This window comes from Ursus maritimus, unplaced genomic scaffold (assembly GCF_017311325.1).
Source record: "Ursus maritimus isolate PB19 unplaced genomic scaffold, ASM1731132v1 scaffold_11, whole genome shotgun sequence".
In the NCBI taxonomy this organism is placed as follows: domain Eukaryota; kingdom Metazoa; phylum Chordata; class Mammalia; order Carnivora; family Ursidae; genus Ursus; species Ursus maritimus.
In genome coordinates, this window is record NW_024423453.1 from 69,888,640 (window position 1) to 69,911,789 (window position 23,150).

The following is a 23,150-nucleotide window of genomic DNA, read 5'->3' on the forward strand; positions in this document are numbered from 1 at the left end:
AAAAAAAAACAGTGATAAGAAGCGCATAGAAGCAAATCATTCCTTCACAGCATCACCCTGCTTAATAGAAAAATGAGCTTATTTATAGCATCTTTAATGGGCCTGTGTTCAGCCTAGAACCTCGGGATAATACAGTTGGATTGTCAAGTGAAGATCCAGGCTTCTGGGTATAAGAAAGTCATTGATGGTTTGAATAAAGAGAAGATGGGCCAAAATGTCAGTGGGTTTTTGCGGGTGGGAGAATGAGAAGACTCATCCGCCATTAGAAAAAATGATTCTGGAGAAAGGACTCTGGGCATGGCACTTCAACAGAGAAGTGTTTATTGAATCTGGCTCCTAGAAAAAGCAGACCCTTGACTGGGTAGAATAGGCAGATAAATGACCCCCCACATTCTAGTAAGAAGTACGTTTTTATTCTGGAAGTGCTAAGAGTCCACCATAACAGCTCAGTTCCTGTCTTTACTCTGGACATTTGTTGGGTGCCTGTTATACACACAGCATGGTCTGGGTCTCCATTAGGGAAAGAAAACATGGCCTTATAACCTGAGAAGACAAGATGCATGCCTTTGGAAAGCTAGAGGATCATTTCAAGGCAAGAAGCCTAGACCCTAAACGAATTTACAGTAACCCAGACAGGACTACCAGGGGGATGGGGAACGGCTGGTTTGAAGGGTGGGAAGACTCCCACCGCCTTCCACGCTTTGCAGCTTCCTAGAAGGCCTCCCTCTTGCCTTTATTTATTTTTATTTATATATTTTTTAAGATTTTATTTATTTATTTGACCTAGAGAGAGATAGCCAGAGAGAGAGGGAACACAAGCAGGGGTGGTGGAAGAAGCAGGCTTCCAGCAGGGGAGCCTGATGCGGGGCTCGATCCCATAACGCTGGGATCACGCCCTGAGCCGAAGGCAGACGCTTAACGACTGAGCCACCCAGGCACCCCTCCCTCTTGCCTTTATACAGTCAGGCTGTTTCCCATGAGCCACAATGGGAGTTTCTTGTCCAGCCTTACACGCTGAGGAAACTTTCAAATGGTGAGCAGTCCCTGGAACCTCTTCCCTTTGGTGTCAGCCGAATACAGGTCATGAAAGGGCCCTCATCTCAAGATATCTGAGGAGAAGCCTTGAGAGTTGCCCCTCCATCTAGGACTTTGTGGCTAGAGCTCATGCTTACTGTCAGAGCTGGCCTGATGGGTAGGGAGCTGCCCAGCCCACCTACAGGGGATATTTGTGGGATGTTGAGAAGTTTCTCCAAAATGCCTCATATAAAAGCTTGTGTCAGTAGCTGAAGTCATGGAATCATTCCTGTTGGCTACAGAAATGGCCCCATTAGATGTTTGTGGATAAGAGGAAGAGATGTAGGCTGGTGGACGTGCAGTTAGGTGGGGCCGCAGTGCGATGACTAATGGTGCCCGGGAAGACTGTAGGTTAATCCGTGAACACAGCAGATGGTCTCAAACCGTAGTTCTGGGGCCTGGCTCCTGCCTCTCTAACAGCAGACGTTTATCTGGAGAGTAAAATATGCCTTGATAAAAGTTGTAGGAGACACGAAACTAGAAGGGATTGCTGAAATACAACATTATTGAATGAGATTCAGCAAAACCTCAGTAAGTTAAGATAATAGGCCCAAACCGTAATATATCAGGGATGAATACAAGGTCCTATGTCAAGGTTCATTGAAAAAAAATCAGCCACGGAGTGAAAACCAAGGAGAGTGACTGAAAAGCATTGATTGTATCTTTAAAATCCCTGAAGGGGATTGGCTGACTAAAAGCTCTGTATAAGCCAAAGCTATGATATAGTGGTAAAAAACAAAAACGAAACAAACAAACAAACAAAAAAACCCCAAAAAACAAAAATCAAAAAAACCCATAAGCGTGAATGTGCACTCATACACTGACGGAAGAATTCTTCCCCTAAACTCTTAGTTTTTTGGATCAAGGACAGATCCAGGGTTCAGTTCTGGGGCCATCTTTTAGCTAGGTCACCCAGAGGATGGACCCGCAGGATGGAGACAGGTCTGGAAACCATATCATATGAGGAAATGAAGATATGGTGACAAGAAAAGAGAGGGGAGGGGAGCCATGTGGGTTCTCTTTAAATATCTGCAGTGTTACCATGGAGAAGATGTGTGGTTTATTCTAACCCAGAACCAAGATGGGTAAGAAGGTAATGGGACGTAGATTTCAGCTCGGAGTGAAAACTCTGTAACACTTAGGTCTGCCCCACAGTTCATGGAGCTGCCCGGTCAGTAGCAAGCTCCCGTCACAAGAGTCATTCAAGCAGGAATGGGATGACCTCCTGCCAGGAATGTGCAGCCAGATTCCTGCACTGGGAAGGAAGCAGGATGAGGTGATTGCCAAGTTCTAAGATCCCTGCTTACTCTGCATTTACGAAAATACACCCAGCCCACGCAAGGGGTGCCCATAGCTGGCTGTGGGCAGGGCGCACCGTTGTGTGAATCGGCATCTCTCTCTCTCTCATACATGCACGCACACGCACATGCACGCACGCACACAGAAGGGATGCCCGCTGGTGTGTGGGCTCTGTGCTCTGGCTCTCTCCCTGCCTCTTTTCTGATCCCACCCAACCTTGGCCTTGAAAGCAGGAGCAGACTTTCTGCCCTTCCTCTTCCACATCAAAGCACTAAGGCCCTCCCTGGACTTCCCCAGGTAGCGGTCCATGAATTCAAGTGGCCAAGAGTGGAGCGTGGTCAAAATGAGAGGTCAGTTAATGCTTTCTCTGTGTCTTATGACCCCAGGTGCAAATGACTGGCCTAATGAAAACGTGATGAGGTCACCTCCCCCACCCCCCATCCCATCTCTTCCCACCCTCGAAAGGGTGTGACCAGGATCTCTAACATCCGTCCTTATTGACTCCTGGAGATTGGGGGCAGATCACGGACCATTAGAGGTGACCCTCCCAGGCTTGTGCCTTCTCCGGAGCACACTGGAATTCCCCAAGCAGAGAGTGGAAGAAAACTGAGCATCAGTCTAGACCAAGTTCATCCCACTTTGGAATGCCAGAGGCCTGAGTCACTAAGCCCTGGGGCCTGGCTGATGAATTTCACTCAGTGAGCTCACTGTGCTTCCAGTGGACTCCTCCATCTGCTTGGGGCATCCCCGGGGGCTCTTTGACACTTCATGAGTTCCCTTCTAAAGAAGGGAGGAAGCACATCTCCTTCATATGAATGACCCCATCAAGGGAGAGTTCACAGGTTTGGACCCTGAGCTACCTGTTGGCCAGCAGCCAGAACACTGGGCACGTCCATTCTCTTTCTGAAGATGAGCTGGTTGAATTCTGTCCCTTCCAGCTAGACAGTCTGTCATGCGGGGTGGCAATGGTTTCTCCATCAGAATGACACAGCATGCACTCTTCATTTACAAGGGCGTTTTAAATATTCTGGAGAGGAAAAAACTCAGATGATTTCTGTCAAAGTGCTTAGCAGACTATGAAGTGCTGCAGTAGGTTGGCCCTGGGGGTCCGCCAGCCTTGGTTCACGGCAGCCAGAAAAGTCACCAGGTAGAGTCTCAGTTCTCTGGTTTTCTGGCACAGACTGTACGGTCATGTCTGGCTATGGAGCCTGTCTTGGACCCCAGAGGTGAAGGCAGGGCCCCTGAGTTCCGTTCCAGTGGAGCCTGAGACTTGCAGCTGTGTGTCCGGAGTGCCTGAGCCTTCCTGGGTCTCTGGACTGTAAAACAGCCTTCTCAGAAGGCAAATGAGTCAGAGGCCAGTCCTCAAAACCTTCTCAAAAAGAGGCAAGCAGGACCAAAGCATGAAATGCAAAATACTGTTGCTTCCATCTGAGCCACTTTTAAACCTGGGAAACAGAGCCCCAACTAAACCTCCCAGGATTTCAGAGGCTCTTAACTTGAGAGGCTTTGTTTCCTGTCTGTGGCAGTGGACAAGTTGGAAAAAGCATTAGATAAGGAGAGATTACAAATCCAGATGCCCTCCTGAGTAGACCTCTCCACGTTGGCTGTTTTGCACATTGCTAAGTCATGTGCTCATGGAAGGGCTCAAGGCTGGAGCCGTGTGCTGTGAGATCAGGGAACATACAGATCTTTTCCTTTTCTTCACACCCCCACACCACCTTCTCCCGTACCCACTTTTTAAAGGCTCTTTTGCAAAGGCAGTTAGGTTACCGGCACTGATTGGAAACCCCCAGGCTGTGAGATTTAGGTGTGGCCCATCCTTCCAGTGGCCCCCAAGCTCAGTTTCTCCTTGTGACAGCAGGCAGCCCTGAGGTCTGGAGAGGCCAACAGAGGGACAATGAGGCCAGAGCTGGGAGAATCTTGTACCCCTACCCTCCACGCTCTCATATCCTTCTGGAAGGGCACGGAGACCTGAAAAAGCTCTTTCTTCTCTTAACCACAGGAACTGAGGCTGGTGTGAATTCTTAAAATTCCAGGAGTCCAGGTTTGTATTAGTCACCCTCAGCTGCCAAAATGCTTCAAGGTTTCCCTCTCAGCATCAGCCTTATCTCACCAGCATCTGGGGTCTCTAGGAAGGTCTGAGAACTTTCCAGCCGAAAGTCCCCCCCCGCCCCACCAAAGAGTAGGTGTAGCAGGTTGCACTGGATGATTTAGGAAAGAAAGGGGGTCTGTCCTGCTTCCCCCGATGGCCGCGGGATAGCTGGATGACCTCCCACTGTGGCAGAAGGAGAAACGGTAGCAAGTGGGCAGTTTGTGCCGGACGCTACGGTGGGAGCCCACAGCTCTGAATCCCTAGTCTTGCCGACCCGTTGAGCAGGGCCATCAGATATAGCTGTGCTGGGTTTGTCTCGTAGCTCACAGGGAGTTTGGGCTAAAGGGTGTATGTATAAGATCCTGTCTGGTGTTAACATTCCATGATTCTATTTATTGAGTCTCTATGTGGTCAGGGCTGGCCAGCCACCACAAGGAACCCAAGAGAAGTAGGTCCAGGATGACCTATTTTCCCGACTAAAAATAGGTCATAGCATCTGAAAAGCAAAAGGGCATTTATGCGGATCACGGTACAAAATACTTGAAATTGGGCACGTCCTGACAAACCTGGGAACCTGATTCCTGGCCAGGGTGTTGTTCACACAACTCTTTGAAAAGTATAAATACTATTATATTTGTGTGTGAGGTGAAATAAGTAAATAAGCAACATTGTACTTACCTGTTAGATGAAATAAATAAGTTGCATTAAAGTTTATCTTAGGTGAAATAAATAAATGGACAGCATGGACTCCAGGTTCGAACGTGAAGATTTGGATGGGAAATCCGTGGCAGCTTGGAAAGGGAGAGAAGAGAACATGGAAGATTAGACGTGGGATGCAAGATGGGAGAAGCAGGCAGGAGAAAGACTCATGTTGCCCTGGATGGGTTCTGTAGGGCAGTCCTCTCATGTGGCTAGGGTGGGGCTGCAGGGGACGGCAGCAGTTCAAATGAGTCACCTGGCCCATGCTGGAGGGGTCAGTGCCAAGGAATCCCCACCCCCCAACTCCATCCCCGTGAGGCTGTTGCTAAGTTAGTTGGATGCTGGATCTGGTCATACATTCCTCTGATACGTTTTCACCGAGCACCAGACGCTATGCCGGCACTGGGAGTAGACCGAGGAAGGAGACAGCCTTGCCTTCCTGGAGATTGCAGTCTGCTAGTGAAGGACAGTTCCACAAATCGTGCCTTTGTTACCATGGTGATAATTACCCTGAGAAGCAGTAGGTACCCCAGTTGGGAGTCTGGCCCAGGACATGGCTGGTTGGTGGCGTCAGCCCCCCTGCTGGGTCAGAGGGACTGGTTGCTGGAGCAGGTGTCCTGCCAGCTTCCTGCAGACAGCAGGGCTCGCTTGTTCTCCGAAGAAGCAGGCTCTGTTACCTACCCCAGTGCTTTCAGGTTGGAAAAGGAAATACAGAGCATTCGATTTTCCAGCAGCCTTGTAAGGCTCTTGATTTATAGCAGGAGGGCCCAGACAGACTGCAGGTTTTTTCCTCTGGTGGCTCAGAATGACGTCAGCTCTCCACACCACCCCCACCTGACTGGCCTCCATCACATAGAGTGGAGGAGCGATCACGGCCATGCCTTCTCTCTTCCCCTTCATCCATCTGACCCAGTGGGAGTTCCCGGATAGAGACTGTTACTTCTTACTCAGCTCCTTACTCTGTGAACGCTGATCTGATCATCAAAAGGAGATAATTACAGGGGCACCTGGGTGGCTCAGTGGGTTAAGCGTCTGCCTTTGGCTCAGGTCATGATCCTGGGGTGCTGGGATTGAGTCCCGCATCAGGCTCCTTGCTGAGAGGGGAGCCTGCTTCTCCCTCTGTCTGCTGCTCCCCCTGCTTGTGCTCTCTCACTCTCTCTCTGTCAAATAAATAAATAAGATCTCAAAAAAAAAAAAAAAAAGGAGGTAACTACAGTGTGGCCAGATTCTTGCCTCAGGCTGTTTACAGATGATACCCATTTAGCTAAACCATCTAGATGTGTGCTGAGGGTCAGATCCGCTTTTAATTCAGCGCAGTAACTTCCTTAGCGTCAGAGTTTGAGAGGCAAGGGAGGGTGTTAATAGCCCAATGACAAGGGAGCGCACGGAGAGGGTGTAGACCTTCTGCTTGTCCATCCATAAGTCACACGAGTAGTGCTTATGCTGTGAAGAGAGGCAAGGGCTGCCTAGTTGTTTATTTTGCATTAAACGAAGAATAAAGGGAGTCTTTACTACATTTTTGGCTTGGGAGTTCAATGTTCAGCTAAGACGAATTCCTGTAATTGGATTTTTAAAAAATGATTATTGGTCCGTTCCAAAAATATTTGAGGACCCACTATGTGTCATGTCTGGCCTTAGGGCCATGGATAAGACAGAAATAAGGCACTGTCCCGCCCTCAGGAACTCACAATTCTGAGGTGGCAAAAACACATTGGAAAGATAAATAATCAGAGTATAAGACAGTCAGGATAAGCCAAGGACTCTGAGCAACTCAGAGAGCAAATGCACGGGGAATAAAGAAATCCATTCTCTGCGGCCTAGATATTTGGAGAAGGGGGCTTCGTGGAGGACTTGGTTCTCTCTGTTTCCTGTCAGGAGTGACAGCAAGAGACTGGCGTGTCGGGTTGGCCGGTGCGTCCCAGGGCCTCACACGGTGCCAGGAGCACTCAGACACGTTTCAAACGCATGAATGAGATTGTCCCTGAGGTCAGGAGGACTCAGACAGAAGGAAAAGAGAATTTCAGGGAGGTTCAATGCTGGGCTTTAAGAGTGATGTCTGTGGCAGTGAGAGAAGGTCGCTGGCTGGAGAAAGGGAAGGGAGGGAGTGGTATGGATCAGGGAGCCCAAGGCCTGGGGAGCCATGGAAAGGTTTGGAGCAAGACACGACTACACAGTAGGCTAGGTGCTGTGAGAGGCAGACCAGGTCAGCGATTCCTCCACACCAGGGAGCACTCAGCCTGTGTGAAATGACAGGGCTTCGGTCATTTCACCCCCTGGTTCCCGTTGCCACCTGACTGGCAGATGGAGATGGGAATGGGCCAGTGATGGAAGGCTAGACGGGGCGCTGCCGGGTGGCCGGGCGGTAGGTCTGAGGAGGGCAAGGCGCAGAAGGCAGGTGAGGCTTGTGGTCTGCAAGCTGGACGGGTGGGAGCCTGACTCGGTGAGCGGAGGCAAGGCTGAGCGTGTCTTGGATGTGTCTGCTTTGAGGTGCTGAGGAAGGTGCCGAGCTGGTGGTTGGGAAAATGGATCTCGGTCTGGAAGGCCCGTTTTTGAAACAGCTGAATAAAGGCAGCTGAGGGCTTAGAGAGCAAGATGCAGGAAGCCGTTAGCAATAGAGGGATGAGGCTTGCTAGGCAAGCAGAGGTTGTGTGGGACCAGCCGTGCGTCCTCGTTGGGATGACTGCGTACTCGTGTATCTCATCACCGAGGTCCTCCCTCCTCGACACCTCTCCAGGGATGCCTTCTCAGGTGGGAAGGCCGGGGCTGATATTCCTTCAGAGGGAAGGAAGATAATTGGGCTGAGATGGGGCCCTTACACACATGCCTCCCAGGATGGGGGGGGGCTTCGCACCCAGTGCCGAGCTTTGCAGTTGTGAAGTATGACCTTACAGGCTTGCTGCTTGCTTGCCTTGCCTCCCCCTGTATCTTTACCTGATGCAATCTTCAACTAGCTTTTCAAAATTGGTGATTTCTCCTCATTGGCGACAGCCCCAGACTGTCACATTGTGGAATTTTTGCAAGTCATTCACAGATGCTGCAAATGTGAAATGTTGTGCAGACACAAGACTGGGAGTCCTGCCCCGGTGCTCCTGCAGCGGCCTTTCTTTCCAGCAGCCTGCTGGCTGAAGCAAGGCAGGTCCTCACCTCCCTGCACCTGGATTTGCCCTTTTGGAAGTGTCTGATCATCACTCTCGAGCCCTGCTGGGGACGAGATGAGTTCTGAGTAGGACAAGTCTAGAAGGTTCTGTGAATTCCTTGGAAGAAGGTCTTATTGGAGATCTGGGTGAACTCTTATCTCTGGCAAGAGAGACAGCATTCAGACTTTAATTCGAAAATATGCCAGACACTTTGCCACCTTTTGGGCTATAGGGCTTAATGTATAATCAGCAAGTCTAGAGAGCTCTTTGTGAGAAAAAAAAAGTGTGTCTATGGTTTAGTGTTTCACATCTTCTCGTCTCTTTTGGAGTTGAGCTTCTGAGGAAAAGAAAAATCTAGCCCTTGTGGTTATGGAAGAGATTCCACAGCAGTGAAGTAAGGGGGAAGTTCTGTGTGTCTGTGTGTGTCTTCCTGCACAGAAGTCTCTGAGCGGCCTGTGGGAGCTCGTCAGCGAGCAGTGAGCCCTGAATGTGCGCCACGAAGGGTTTCCCTGCTGCCCCCTGGCCCGAGTCCAAGAGCAGCTGGGAGGCAGCTCTCCCCACACGTACACTCTGGTCTGACTCATGGCTCCTCCCACCGGAGCACAGGATGGACTTCGAACACGTGCAGGCCCCAAAGGGACCACCCAGAAGGCCGAGCCCCTGACCCCGCCTCGTGTGGGTGGACTCAGTACCTCGCACTGGATGGGGCATGAATGGGAGGGCAGAGACCAGTGGTCTCCAGTCCCAAGCACAGGGTTGGAGTCCGAACTCAGTCTTCACCCTTGTTTACCTACTTACCGGCTGTGTGAACTGGGAGAAGTGAAATCTTGCCAAGTTTTCTCATTTTTCACCTGGAACACGGGTGTACCATCGGCTTGCTCGTGGGTTGTCATGGGAATTGAGGGAGCCCAGAGCCTGCTGTCTAACGATAGGTTGGTGTTTGATAAGTGAGGGCCCTCGCCCAGCTTTTGTTATTCAGAGAAGAGGCAGGGCCCTGTGGCTGCGGCAGAGGGAGGAAGGCTGGCCAGGTCCATGGAGGAGACAGACTGAATTTTGTTGAATGAATGAATAAATGAATGACTGCAGTGAATTTGAGTCTGACGGAATAAGGAGTTGGTTCCATGGAGGGAGAAAAGAAGACATTCCATTTTGAAGGAACGACCCTGAGCTTGTCCCTCTCTGGACCTCCCCTGCACTGCGTGGGTGTACAGACACCCTCCCACTCCCACATACAGAGACACACAGACCCACACAGAGAGAACGCATGCACTCACACACGCACTCACACACACGCACATGCACACACACACAGAGGCAGGGAGTTGGTGGGAGAATAAAGACAAGGACACCTTGCTCTAACACATTCTCCTCTCTTCACCTCATTACCTTGAGCCCACTTGGCTCCCCCTCCCCCACGCTTCTACAAAAGAGGTGCCACCTGGCCCAAGACAAGGGTACATGGGTCTGCTGTGTCCCCTCCCCACTATGCGGGCTGGGGTGCCGAGGGTCACATTTCACATCTCCCCTTAGTGAGCCTGCACTGCTGCCCCATGGCAGGGGGGCATGGGGGAGGGAAGGATCGGAATTTAATAAAGTTGGTCCGGGCTGCCTGCCCTGTGGAGTCACAGGGCTGGCGCCTCAGCGGTAACTTTCCTTCTGGGCATTTTGCAGGGCGCTGGAATTCCAGACCCGCCTCCTGAGGTGGGAAGAGGCAGGAGGGGCTGGTCTGCAGGCTGGTCCAGAGATCAGGCCCTTTCTTGGCTTGTCCCTGTCCACGTGTCTTGGTGGCACAGGTCCTGTGGCCTGAATGGAGGCCGTAAAGAATCCAGGATTTAAGCTGACAAACATAATCCTGCCCCTGGCACTTTCCTTCCTCTCTGCATGGAGAGGAGCCGGGGCCAAATGCCATCACTCCTGGCCCACATACTTTCCACTGCCTTGCCGGGCTGCTGGAACAGGGCCTGGCTTTGCACCCTGAAGCCGGGGTGAGGAGACATGAATCCCCGGGCACCCAAATAATGGTTCTGTTCAACCTAGTGGTTCATTTGCATCCTGGCTGGACAGGGGCTCAGGCACTCAGGTTGCCAAGATCCTGTGCCCGCCGCCCCCGCCCCCCCGGCCCAGCTCGGAGAGCTCCTCACACTGCACTCCCTGCCTCTAGGTGGTTCTCGGAAATAATTAGAGTCAACCAGTTTTCTTACCTGGAAAACGGACGGCAATAGCTCCGAAACACCCCATTCTGTTAGTTGAGGATTAAGCAGGAGAATGCACTAGAACACTCCTTGTGCGGCTCGCACATGGGCTGTTGCTGTTACATTGCAGTTAACCAGATCTGAGTATAGATTTGGGGCTGGGGACAGTGAGGGGGCTGGAGGCACAGGGGGCATCAGTCCTGACCGGCTGTGGGCTCCTCACTAAGTAATCTGGGCATTATTATACAGTGAAGGAACAAGATCTCTCTGTGTTTTAGAAAGGCCTCTGCTGGCTGGCCCTGTAGCCGATGGATGGAAGAGGGAGATGGAGGCAGGGACCCAGGGAGCCTTGCAAGAGCCGGTGGTGGTCCCATAGGGCAGGGGAAGAAAGAGGAGGGGGTGGAACTAAGAGATTCGGGAGGGAGCTTCCGTAGTGTTTGGGGGCACATCGAGTGAGCACAGGTATCACTAACTCCAAGTAGCCCCCCATTCCTCTCATCCATCTTGGCCTCTTGAGGCCCCCTGTCCTTCTTCCAAATCCCTGGGCCTCTGGGGTAAGCGTGGGGCAGGGACATTGCCGCTCAGTGTCAGAGGTGTGGGGAGGAGAGCCCACAATGCAGTGCGGCAAGAGTCCCCCCTCCCGTGCCCAGCCTCTTCTGCTTCCTCCTGTCAGGGTCCTGACTCTTTGGTCACTGCCTCAGAAAGATGGATGGAGGTGGGGGTGGGGGTGGGAGTGGGCGTGAGGAGCGGGCTTTCCAAGGGCCTCAAGTCATCTGGAATCTTTCCTTTCCTGGCCACAGCTCAGTGACGGTGTCCATCCCTACCTCCTGCGGGGCAGGCCTGAGTCCCTACACAAAGCTCCTCCCTCCCCCTTCTCTCCTGGGGTTTTCTGCCTGAGGAACACCCACACCAGGGGACGAGGCAGAGTGCGGGATGGCACCACCAGCCTCAAGATGGCCAAGGCTCCTCCACCTGACACTTCGGTTTTACTCAAAGCTTAGTGGGGACACACACATACAGGCACACATGTGCACGCAGACATGCTTTGGCGTAAAATCCAAAATCCAGATCGTTTTTAATGTAGAACTTGCAAGGTCAAAGAACACGTTCTCACTTCTGCACTTATTTTGAGAACGCACGGAAGGAGTCTGCCGCACGCTCTGTCCGCGCTCGTAGGATGTAGGAGAAGCCGCCGGGGTCCTGGGGCTCCTCTCTGACTGCTCCTGGCCACGCCTGCCCCCCCCCCCAGGGTCTGCAGGGCAGAGGCAGGCTGCAGAGTGCCCGGCCTGCAGGCCCCCCTCATGGCCGGACCAGGCAAGTAACTCCTCTGCCCCGTGCCTCCTCCTTCCCAGAGCCTGAACATCCAGGTGGAGGACATCCGGATTCGGGCCATCCTGTCGGCCTACCGCAAGCGCACCCCCGTGACAGAGGGCTATGTGGAGGTGAAGGACGGCAAGAGCTGGAAACAGATCTGCGACAAGCACTGGACAGCCAAGAATTCCCGAGTGGTCTGCGGCATGTTTGGCTTCCCGGGGGAGAAGATGTACAACACCAAAGTGTACAAGTAAGGGGGCGGCTGACTCCTGGGCTCTCACCCTGCCTGGTTACTGGTCAACTCTGCCAGGGCGCCCCCCGCAGAGGAGAGTCCTTCCTGCCCCACGTCGTGGCAGGCCTGCCCGTGGCCCTCCTGTAAGCCTGCCCTCCAGGAACTTCCGCTCCTGTGGGAGACAGACCCCAAAAGCATGACGGAGGCAGGGTGAGGGAAGGGTGAGGGCCAAGATGAAGGGCAAGGTGCTCCAGCCAGGAAAAACCCCACCTCTCGGTGCGCACGGTCAGCGTAGTGACCACAGGGGCTGAACGAGGACAATACTAGCCAGGCCGGGGCGGGGGGCAAGGGCAATGCCAGCTTAAGGAGACATGTCCACTTTTCCTCAGGGAATGATTATTCAGAGAAATCTGGACCTTTCAGCAACTGTCAGGAAATTGAAAAATGGTTCGCTTTGACTCAGTTACACGCATCCCAGTTAAACTTACAGTGCTGTTACGGTTTCCAAAGTTAGCATCTCCCAGGGGTAAAGGGAGGCGATACCAATGAGACGTAGAGTAACCTGCCCCGAGGGGTGTCCAGTGAAGGGATTGGGTCCCCTGCCAGGCTGGCCGCTGGAGTCCCTTCGTTGGTAGTGGGTCTCCCTCTCTCCTCTCCTGGGGTAACGACGGTCTGTTTCTGAGTGCTGACTGGTGCCGGGCTCTGCTCCTAGCCGTCGAACCCTCACAGCACCAGGAAGTAGGGGGCTGCTTCAGAGTCGAAGAAAGAAAGTCAGAGAGAGGCAGGAGAGCTAGGATCTGAACACGGGTCTCCAGCTTCAGGGTCTACACTCCTAGAGAGTGTAGACTCAGGACACTACGTCTCTCCTTTCAAACCAAGGACAGGGAATTTTGAAGTCAGGAGACGTGGGTTCCACGCCAGGCTCTCCTTCCAGACCCCTGGGGTCGGGGCGGGCTCCATCCCTCCCTGGGCTTGGCCTGGCCGCCTTTGGTTAGAGCCCCCAGTCCGCCACAGGGGTGAGCGCTGGCAGCCGGGCAGGCTCACCACACTCCTGGGGGTGTGTCGATTCCCACCTTCCTCAGCCTCAGACACGGCCCAGACCTTCCTGGTCGCACAGGGCAGCTGGGAGGTGGAGTGGTCTCGGGCCTCCGAGTCTCTGGAAAACTCCCGCCAGCTGGTCAGCTCCTTCCCTGGGGACACCTTCTCAGCTTTTCCGACCCACTGGAGCCAAGAAAAGCAAACCCCTCCCCTGGCTGGCCCCACCACAGCCCCCAGCCCAGTCCCAGGAGCGGGACGGCTGCCATCAGGCCAAGGCCAAGCAGCACAAGGCTTGTTCAGTTGAAAGCCATCTCCCCAGCTGAGGACGGTCCTGAGTCCTCTTGCTGCTTTCGAGGAGGGGTCTCAGATCTGTTTTGGCGCTGCGCCCCGGGCGATCCTCTCGTGGGCTGGGTTGGAAACCCTCTCCTTGCTCCTCCCATACTCCTGTGTGCAGCTTCCCTGTTCAAACTGGGACAGGAAAAGGCCCCAAAGGGCTGGGAGGCATCCAAGGCCATGGTGGTGGGTGGTGTTCTCAGCCACATTGGGAGATGATTAACTGACGCTGCTGAAAACCAGCTCCAATTCCTGACCTCTCGCCGGAGAGGGCAGGAGGGCGGGCGCTAAACCTTGCAGACTTGTTTTATGTTAGCCTCAGAGGCTCAACTGACCGTTGAGCCCCAAAAGAGAAAGGCACACTGGGAAGTTTCTGCCTCCGTGGTGCTCTTCGGGGCAGTGATGGCAGGCGGCTGGAGGAAGCTGTTCGTGATGAGCTGGGACTCCCAGGGCCTACGGCAGCCTCAGACATCACCTGGTTCAAGCCCTCGGTCTGCACAGGAGACGCAGGGCTGCAGGCAGAGCACTCGGGGGTCCCAGAGCCCACCCGCCCAGAGCCCGCAGGGGAGCCCAGTGTGTTCTCCACACTGCTGCCGCCCTCTTCAGCCCCGGCTCCTGCTCTGCTCCCCCCCAGAGGCAGGGCCTGGCTGGGTGGCCCAGGGAGTCTGGGAGCTGGGGTGGGGCTGGCCTGGGGACAGGGGGTCTGTGAGCCGTGCTGAGAGGCTATGGACAGCAGAGGCCTGGTAGCCAAGTGAGGGCCACCCTGTATGGTCCCTGAGTCTGCGCCTTCCAGTAGCATCTTTCCCCAGTTCCCTTTGACCCTTCCCGCAGCCTGTCCCTGCTGTTGCTGACATCCCTCAATCCCAGGGAGGCCCTTCACCCTAGGGAGGAGATTGTTTTCAAAGTGATTCTGTCTGGGGTGGGGTTAGCCATCTCCAAGTCTCTACCAGGTCCAAAGGAGCTTTGTAACCTTAGACATTCATTCACCTGGGCAGTGCCTGAGGCCTCTCCTTTTGCTCTGTCTGCTAACTGGTGTGTCTGGGGGCCACTCAGGGGCCTCGGTTATCCCCAGGGCCGGGACCATAGCTCATGAGAGCCTCTCGGCTCACCACCGTCCACCCTCCAGGTGGTTCCCACGTGTCCCTCAGAGTCCTTGTGCCCATAGGGCCACTGAGAGTGGAGTCAGTTTCCCCACCAAGGGCTGCTTTGCCATGAGCTGACTTATGCTGTGGTCCGGGGAGCCGTGAAGGCTCCTTGAAGCTAATGACACTGAAACTTCGGGGCCCCATTCTTGGAGCCAGGAGCATTTTGTGGTCATTTTTGTTCTTAGAGCAGGATCCCAGAGTTGACATTGATTTATTGATGGGAGCTCACTACGCTGAGATTCTGCATCTAATGTTACGTCTCAGGAGTTAGGAAGAGCTTTAACGATTTGGTTGGTTGGCTGAGACGTGAACCAAAATGTGGCCCACCGTGAGCGAAACGGAAATGCCTGCCCTCCTTGGTTTCATGCGGAGGAAGGGATTCAAAGGCTTAAGGAGACTGGAACATTGGAGTACATTTGTCAGCTGAGACCTCACCCACCCTGGGAGGGTCCAGAAGACACACTTTCCCTATGACTGAGGAATAAATTTGTGCGGGAAACCCTGGCATTCTTAAGAGCTCCCTGGAAGCTCTTCACTATAGGCCATACCTCCCCCTAACTGGATCCCAGGGTAGAGGGACTAGGTGACAACACGCAGCCTCCCAAGGCCAGACGGACGTGGTCCCCGAATGACAGCAGAATCGGAGCAGGCATCAGAGCAGCTTGACTCCTGCAGACCCTTGGCGTGGGCTGATTGATCATGGTGCCGTGGGCTAGTTGATGACGGTGTTCCCAGAAGTGAAATGGATAGGAAGCCTACTGAATTCTTACTCATTCTAGATGAACAGAAACCCCAGGTTGAGAGAACAAAAATCGAACCTAAATCATAAACACAGAGAGTCACACCCCTCCCCCAATTCCCAGCCCCGAGCCAACTTACAGACCCAGGACCTTTTGAACGAAGGGGAGGCTGGGTCCCCTTGAGAAAGGACCCCAATACACTGCCAAAAATTTACCATGTTAATCAATTTCCCAGCCTTCCCCAAAGGGACCTATGGCCTTTTACCGAAGTGTGCCTTGGGGAAGAGGAAATAACCAGAACTTTACTGGACACAGGCTCTGAATGACACGCTCCCAGGAGACTCACAGGTCACTATGGCTCTCCAGTCGGAGGAGGGGCTTATGGAGGTCAGGTGATCGATGGAGTTTTAGTTCAGGCCCAGTGGGTCTCTGAGCCCATCTTGTGGTTATTTCCCTAATTCTGGAATCTGTCATTGGAATGGACATACACAGTAGCTGGCAGAATCCCTAACAAAATCTGGCTTTTCCCTTGGCTGGAGAAGAGCCAGGAGGACCTTTCATTTTTACTTGCAGCAGCCCAGCTGTGGGTTCTTCCTGCTACCCTGCCCTAGGCCTGGTCACCTCTTTCTCCAGCAGGCTTCCCCCTGGGCCCAAAGCCGCCCCTCACTCCAGTCACTCTCCAAACAGCAGGCCTGAGGCGGGCTGTCCACGCATCCTCCCCAGCGCCTCAACTCGTGTCTGCACCCCCTGGCCTGGCCCTGGTGAATCACTGGGGGGGAGGGGCTGCTGCCTGTGTAGTGGAGGGCTACGGCGCATTCCTGTGAGCTGATGTGAGAGGGACGCAGGGCTGCCTGGGAAAGGCAGGAGCAGTTCTGTGTTTGCTGTGGGTGCTTCCGTCTACATTAAGAGCTCAGTACATCTGTTGCTGGGTGAGGGTGGTGTTCACTGAACCCTGGAAGCAAGAGGATGTTTCAGGCCAGGGAGGCCTGGCCAGTCCTTGTGCAGCTGATCTCCCCCGAGTGTGCTCTCTCGCATAACGTGGGGGCGTCCTGAGGAAGAAGCTGGAGACTCCCCCCAAGTGTGTTCTCCAGTCTGAGGTGGGGGTGTCGTGGGGAACAAGCTGGAGGTTATGTTTCCAAGTGCAGGGGTCTTGTATGCAGGAAGTGGGGAGGGGCAGCGGTGCTTGGAATTATTAACAGCCCTCCTGCAAAGTTCTTCACCGTGGGCTACAGGGCTGTGGGGCACACATCCTGAATTTCCCAGGGTAGTCCTTTTTCCAAAGATTCTGTGTCATCGGGCACACAGGTACACTAGAATTATTCCTAGTCGAAATTTTTGGTTAAGGAAAGAAATTGGCAGCGTCTGTAGGGTTTCACCTTCCTCTACGTTCACATCCTTCACTCTGAGACGAAGCAGAAACTTCCAGTCTGGCCCTACCAAGCAGAAACAGGACCCCATTTCTGCCCCACCCTGGGCCAGCCTGCCCCGGGAGGCCCCTCCACTGGGCCCCTGGCGACGATGCTGCCTGGCTGGCTGTGGCATCTCACTGGTTCTGCCAAGCAGGGACAAGCACACAGACCCCTGGGAGCTGGGAGAGCGTGAGAGGACAGGGTGTCTTCCCTGCCCTCCTCCTTTGCAAACCCCACCATCATTCAGAGCCGAGCTCAAGCCCTGGTCCTCCCCAAAGTCGTGTCAGGACGGCAGCCCTGGGGAGTCCTATCTTCTCCAATCCCCTTTGTTTCTCCTTTAGCCAAGGTAGCTGTCGGTTCTTTTACAAACACACACGAAGCCTTTCCTGTGTGCAGTTCTAATTGCTTGGCAAGTATTATAAACGATCTTATCAAGTAGATCCCATTGCCGCTTCTAATTTGGAGATCAGGAAACCGAGGCCCAGTACTGTTAACCAGTTCCTTACTTACTGGTTGGTTATTGTTTTAGAAAACACTTTGGCTCACCCTGATCTTTATTCTGCCTTCCAAAAACACAGAAAAAGGAACGCTTTACACATAATACAGGCTAAGAGCTTCCCTGGGCTATGCTCCGGGGACACCATCAGCCTCACTGGCTCCCACGTGAAGATTTGCTAATAAGGTCTGTGGCCAAGTTTCATGACCATTTTAATTTCCAGGCAAGTTATACTTTGATTCAGCCCATGTTAAGACTGTTCTCGTTGCTTCTCATTGGATCCACACCTTTGATCTTGTATGTCATTGGGAGAGAGTTTAACATTCAACTTGTTCTGCTCATGGACGCAGGCAAGAAACCACAACCAATCGTGCTGAAATGATCTGAAGGGTTAGGTGAGCAACCATTCTGGTTTGCCTGGGATTGAGGGTTTCCTGGGACCAGGGATCGTACCTCTTCTAGATCCCAATCTGCATTTTGCATTTGTAGGCTTTAGTGTTATCCCACTCCTGAGTCCCTCCTCTCCTAGCATATGAACCGCCCGGGGGAAGGAGGCCACATCTGCCTGTCCAGGTCCTGCTCCTGGCGCCCTGCATGGTGCCCCGCATGGCTGGGGTGCTCAGCAGTGCTCGCCCACTCATCTAGCCTGAGCTCCAGATGCACAGACCAGACCCATTCATTCCCCCCGCCCCCAGGTCCCCAGAAGCCAGGACGGCGGCTGGCCCCGGGCCCCGTACCTGGTTGTGGAAAGAATGAGGGGTGGGTGTCATGACGCCCTGGTCACCCGCTGCCTTCCGCCCTCTGCAGAATGTTTGCCGCCCGGAAGAAACAGCGCTACTGGCCGTTCTCCATGGACTGCACAGGCACGGAGGCCCACATCTCCAGCTGCAAGCTCGGCACGCAGGTGTTGCTGGACCCCGTGAAGAATGTCACCTGTGAGAATGGGCTGCCAGCTGTGGTGAGTTGTGTGCCTGGCCAGGTCTTCAGCCCCGACGGGCCCTCAAGATTCCGGAAAGCCTACAAGCCAGAGGTGAGGACGCGGCCAGAGGTCTGGCTCCTTGGCGCGTTGCGGGGGGAGGAGGGAGGGTGGCAGTTCAGGGAGCAGGCGGGGACCCCCCCAGGAGAGAATGAGGAGAGCTGGCCCCAACTCAGACCACTTGCCTTCAGGGCAGGAATGTAGTAGGATGCCTGTCACGGCTGGCCCCACGCATAGATGCCACCTCTAGAGTGTGACGAGCAGCTGGGCCCCGGCCCCAAATCATCAGCACCCCGCCTGGCCTTCCACCATTGCTACTCTGAGACCGGAGTCCCCTCCGTGGAGGGCAAATACCAAGGAGAGGAGAGCACCTTGTTATCCACTGTCACAGGCTCTGTGCGCTGTCTGCTGGCCCGGCACGAAAGCAGGGGTGGGGAGTCCTGCTTAACTCCCAGAGGAGGACAGTGTTCTGAAGTTGTGGGAAATTCAGCATAATTCTCAAAAGCACGTGAACTCCACTACAAATGTTTCCAAACATGTTTTGGTTTGTTCTGCAAAAAAGAAAGGGTAAAAATTTTAAAAAGCTTTCACCAAGACAGACAAGGAAAACCTGCCATTCCCATGTCTGTGTCACCTGTAGCCCTCAGTCAGGTTCCATGTATGCAAGCAGACCTGCGTGCGTGTTCACGTATGTGCGTGTGCGTGAGTGCACGTTTGTGTGTGCGCATGCGAGTGCGTGCAAGACATGTCGATGTACATCTGCTCACGTAAGTAACACCCCGTGTCAAGGGTCTGATTTCTAGGACAAGTGAACTGTCCCGACCACGGCAGGCTTGCACAGCCTCTGAAACGGAGGAAGCGCGCTCCTCTGTCTTTCACTGAAAATCATTAAGAGGAGATTCATTTTTCGTTTTCCTCCTCTTCCTTTTTTCGATATCCATCAAAGGCTGTCTGTGATGTGCATGTTCTGGAAACTGCTCTCATGGGACTGGTGGGTGGGAATAACACATGGGAGGAGGAGGAGGCGGGGTAGGAAGGGTGGCTGCTCGTCTATTAGGGAATGATTCCCCGTGCCGGATAAAACTCCACGCTCACCTGGACAGGGATGAGTTCCAAGTCAGCTCTGACCACGTCACGGTAAAAGGAGGGAGAAAGGCCATGATGGGGACAGACGGTGTGTCTGCTGGGTCCAGGGCGTGGGACGGGAGGAGCAGCCCCTCCCCGGGCTCACGCCGCCTCATTCTGTGTCTCTTTCCCCTCTCCCTGTCTCTCCCATCTTTCCGCTCTGCCCTCTGCCATCTGCTCTCCCCATCAGCATCTAAGGGCCTGCTCTTGGGAGGGGGGGTGATAGCAGTCATCCGAAGGAAATGGAAAACCCGGGCAGGAACCAGTAAACCACGTTGGGTGTCCTCTCCCAGGCGGGGGGTGGTGTATTTGCACAAAAGAAAAAGTCTTCAATGAAAGGAGTGAAATGAATGCTGTGAGCCCAGCCATCAACCAAGGGGTATGGGAACTATTTGGAGTGCCTTCGTGACTCTTCCAGCAGGCGGCCATCCCTGCCCCCTCAGTCCCCAAGGGGCCTCCAAAGTGCGCAGGCCCACCATACGGCACATGCATGAAGCCAGGCGACACAGACACCCCCGGACAGTGCCGTTCCCCTACCCCCGCAGCCCCACACACTCTCACTTGCCCCCCTGCCACGTGATGTGATGGCCACATCCTTCCTACAGCCTCGGCCCGAGCGTCTGAGCTTTTCTCGTGTGTCATCCAGAATACCAGACCCTACTGTTTTGGAATTCCTCTTGCTGTGTGGTTTAAAGCAAAGGAATTGAGTTCATGCCAAAGGAATTTAAAAAAAAATAAAAGGTTGGGGGGGAGTGAGGCTTACATCACATTTTCCCTTGGTTTCTTCCTTTCCTCCACGGCCGGCTGACTCTGCTCGGCCAGTGCCAGGCTGGGGTGAGGTGATTTGGCACTCTGCCTCCATCAAGTGGGGGGCATGGCTGGTCTGCCCCCTCATAAATGAGCAGCCACCTTTCCTCCCCGCCCCCCATCCCATGTGCTGTTCCCACCTACCGGCCCATATGAGCAGTTTCCAGAACATGGAAGTCACAGCTACCTATGCAAGACAGCTTGGGCTGGGCATCAGGGGAACGGAGAGGGCCCAGCTCCACTGCAAACAGGCCACAGCCAGCAGGTGTCTGGTTTGTTTTCTAAAGCTAGAAGATCCCAGGTGTTTTGCACACACCCCGTCCCTCTTCTCTCCCTAGTGCCAGGCTCAGAGCCGTCCCCATGGTCTGTAAGTCTGGGTGCTATCATTGCGCCCTGCCACGGCAGCCACGAGGCACCGCCAGTGGGGCAGAGCCATGTGGCCGAGTGGGAACCTCGGCTGGAGGATGGAGACACAGGTTCTGGTTTGATGCCTCGGCCCTCAAGGTGGCTGGTGTACTGAATGCCGACAAACACCAGCTCCAGCTAGGCCACTGTGGCCGGGCTATCGGTGGATGTGGTCTGAGGACCACATAGGCCCAAGTGCAACAATGACTCTGGTCTGATCCAACGCACATAGAATGGCTGCGTAGCCACCCCGCTCCCTCTGTGTTGAAGCAAATGAGCATCAGCAGTAACTCAGAGCCTCGAAGCCTCCTGAGCCCCCCCAGCATACACATGCTCAGGTACGCACACACACACACACACACACACACACACACACACACACACACACACACATACGCGTGCATGCACTCTTGTGCCCCCCACATGCATGCACACCCAAACACATACACACGCATACATGCACACTCCTGCCCACATGCATGCATGCACACGCATATGCATGCATGCACACCTGCGTCCACACGCACATGCATGCACAGCTGCGCCCCCCAAACGCATGCATGCACACATACGCATGCACACATACACATGCGCGCACGCACACTCGTGCCCACAGCATGCATATACATACACGCATGTGTGCACACACACATGCACACACATGCATGCACACATACACATGCATGCACACACTCGTGCCACATACATGCACACACATACACACATACGTGCACACACATGCACACACATGCATGCATGCACACTTGTGCCCACATACATGCATATACATGCACATACATACACACATGCGTGCACACACATGCACGCACACATACACATGCATGCGTGCACACTTGTGTCCACAACATGCATACACGTGCACATACATATACACATGCGTGCACACACATATACACACACATGCATGCACACCCGCACCCCCCCCCCCCACACACACACACGCATGCTCGGAAGTTGATGCAGACCAGGGTGTGTGGGCAGATGGAGTCATGTGAGCCAGCTCCCACCTGCTAACATGTGATCCAGTGGCATAAAAACCCTGGTGGAGAGTGGCTCTTATGTGTGTGCGATTAGATAAACCCTACGAGACAATTGGGCTTCCAGGCTGTTGGTGAGCACTTAGGGGCATTCGAACTGTAAGCACGCATCCTCTCTGCACACCTAGGGGTCTGCCTCCTCTGAGGAGCCAGGCCGATTGGACCTGGAGTAGAATCAGGGAGCGGTAGCAGGAAGAGTAGCCGCGTGTGAGCACGGCCCCCGGACAGAGGGCAGGCTTGACCGGCGCGGGGCTCCCCACCCCCATGCAGTGACCATTGTCTCAGTCACGGCCTTCTTGGTTGGGTCGCATGCTCTAGCCCCGTCCCCCTGCTCCGACTTCTCACCAGCCTGCAGAGCAGCGTCAGCAGGGTGTAAGCATCAGTGCCCTGAAGTCTCCCGCAGGGCTAGACTGGAGCACTCTGTTCTAAGCAAGGTAGAACCCCGGTCCATCTGGAATCTGCCAGGTTTGGGGGTAGGAGCTGCTTTCTATAGCTCTAAAGCTTGAGGCTCTGGAGTGAGGAAAGTGCTGGTGGCAAGGCTCCCGAGCCAAGCCTGGGTTGGGCTGGTGAACTCCTGAGGGTCCCAGTGGGCTCCTCCATAGTCCAGGACAGCAGCTCCCGGGGAGGATTGCAAAGGGAGCTGGCAGCAGAGCTGACGGCCCAGAGTGAGCCCCCCGCCCCCCATACATGCACACGACTCCAGCACAGGTACGCCTCTAGCCTGGGCACCTCGGTGAAGGGGGGCGGCTGGAAGGGGGAGTGGGCAGTGACTGCCTGCCGATTGTGCAACAGCTTTTGCACTCAGCAGGACCGTGTGTCTCTTCAGCAACCCCTGGTGCGGTTGAGAGGTGGTGCCAACATCGGGGAGGGCCGAGTGGAGGTGCTCAAGAACGGAGAATGGGGTACCGTCTGTGACGACAAGTGGGACCTGGTGTCTGCCAGCGTGGTCTGCAGAGAGCTGGGCTTTGGAAGTGCCAAAGAGGCCATCACTGGCTCCCAGCTGGGGCAAGGTAAGGAGTGGGGAGGCGTTCTGTGGCCTCTTCCCAGGGAGCATGGCATGGGGAGCCCAGCCCAGGCGGGCTGGCTTCGGGCTTTTCAGGGTCTTCCTGCTTTGCTTCGTCCCTCCCGCGGCGGCTGCTCTATTAGAGAATGCCGGGCCTCTCCCAACAGTCAGAGCTGGAAGGGCCTTAGGGAACACTGAGCCCCCCGTTTTATGAATTTAGAAGCTGAGGCCCAGAGAAAGAAGTGAATAACCAAGATGAGACAACATATTAGCCACCAATGACGACTCTAATGGAGGTCTCGCAGCTGGCAACCCAGTGCTCCCCACTGTCCCACTGAGAAAGCTGGAATTCCCAGGCCCTTCCTCCAGGACAGGCTCTCAGAATTCCCCCGGCCGTGGCCCACCCCAGCACACAAGCATCTCAAAGGTCATCTTACTTTCCCACTCTGGTGTAGCACCACAAACATTCTCTCCCTGCCACCAGAGACCGGGAACAGGATGCCCTCTCCGGATGTCACGTGATGCTACCGAGAAGGGGCCTGGTTTTCATTAAGTGTCCTGAACAGATCTTTCATC

The 23,150-nt window shown here is 54.2% G+C and overlaps 1 protein-coding gene across 3 annotated transcripts in view; it reads left to right on the forward strand.

Moving 5' to 3' along the window:
* Window positions 1–23,150, forward strand: part of LOXL2 (lysyl oxidase like 2) — an 88,045-nt gene that overhangs the window by 35,105 nt on the left and 29,790 nt on the right. Inside the window, exons 4-6 of one of the 3 annotated variants that reach the window (XM_008702068.2) lie at window positions 11,846–12,057; window positions 18,008–18,230; window positions 22,377–22,581. In XM_008702068.2, coding sequence (XP_008700290.2) covers window positions 11,846–12,057; window positions 18,008–18,230; window positions 22,377–22,581 — 640 coding nt within the window. The remainder of the gene's footprint in view (window positions 1–11,845; window positions 12,058–18,007; window positions 18,231–22,376; window positions 22,582–23,150) is intronic. The other 2 variants (XM_008702069.2, XM_008702070.2) reach the window with 2 other exon arrangements.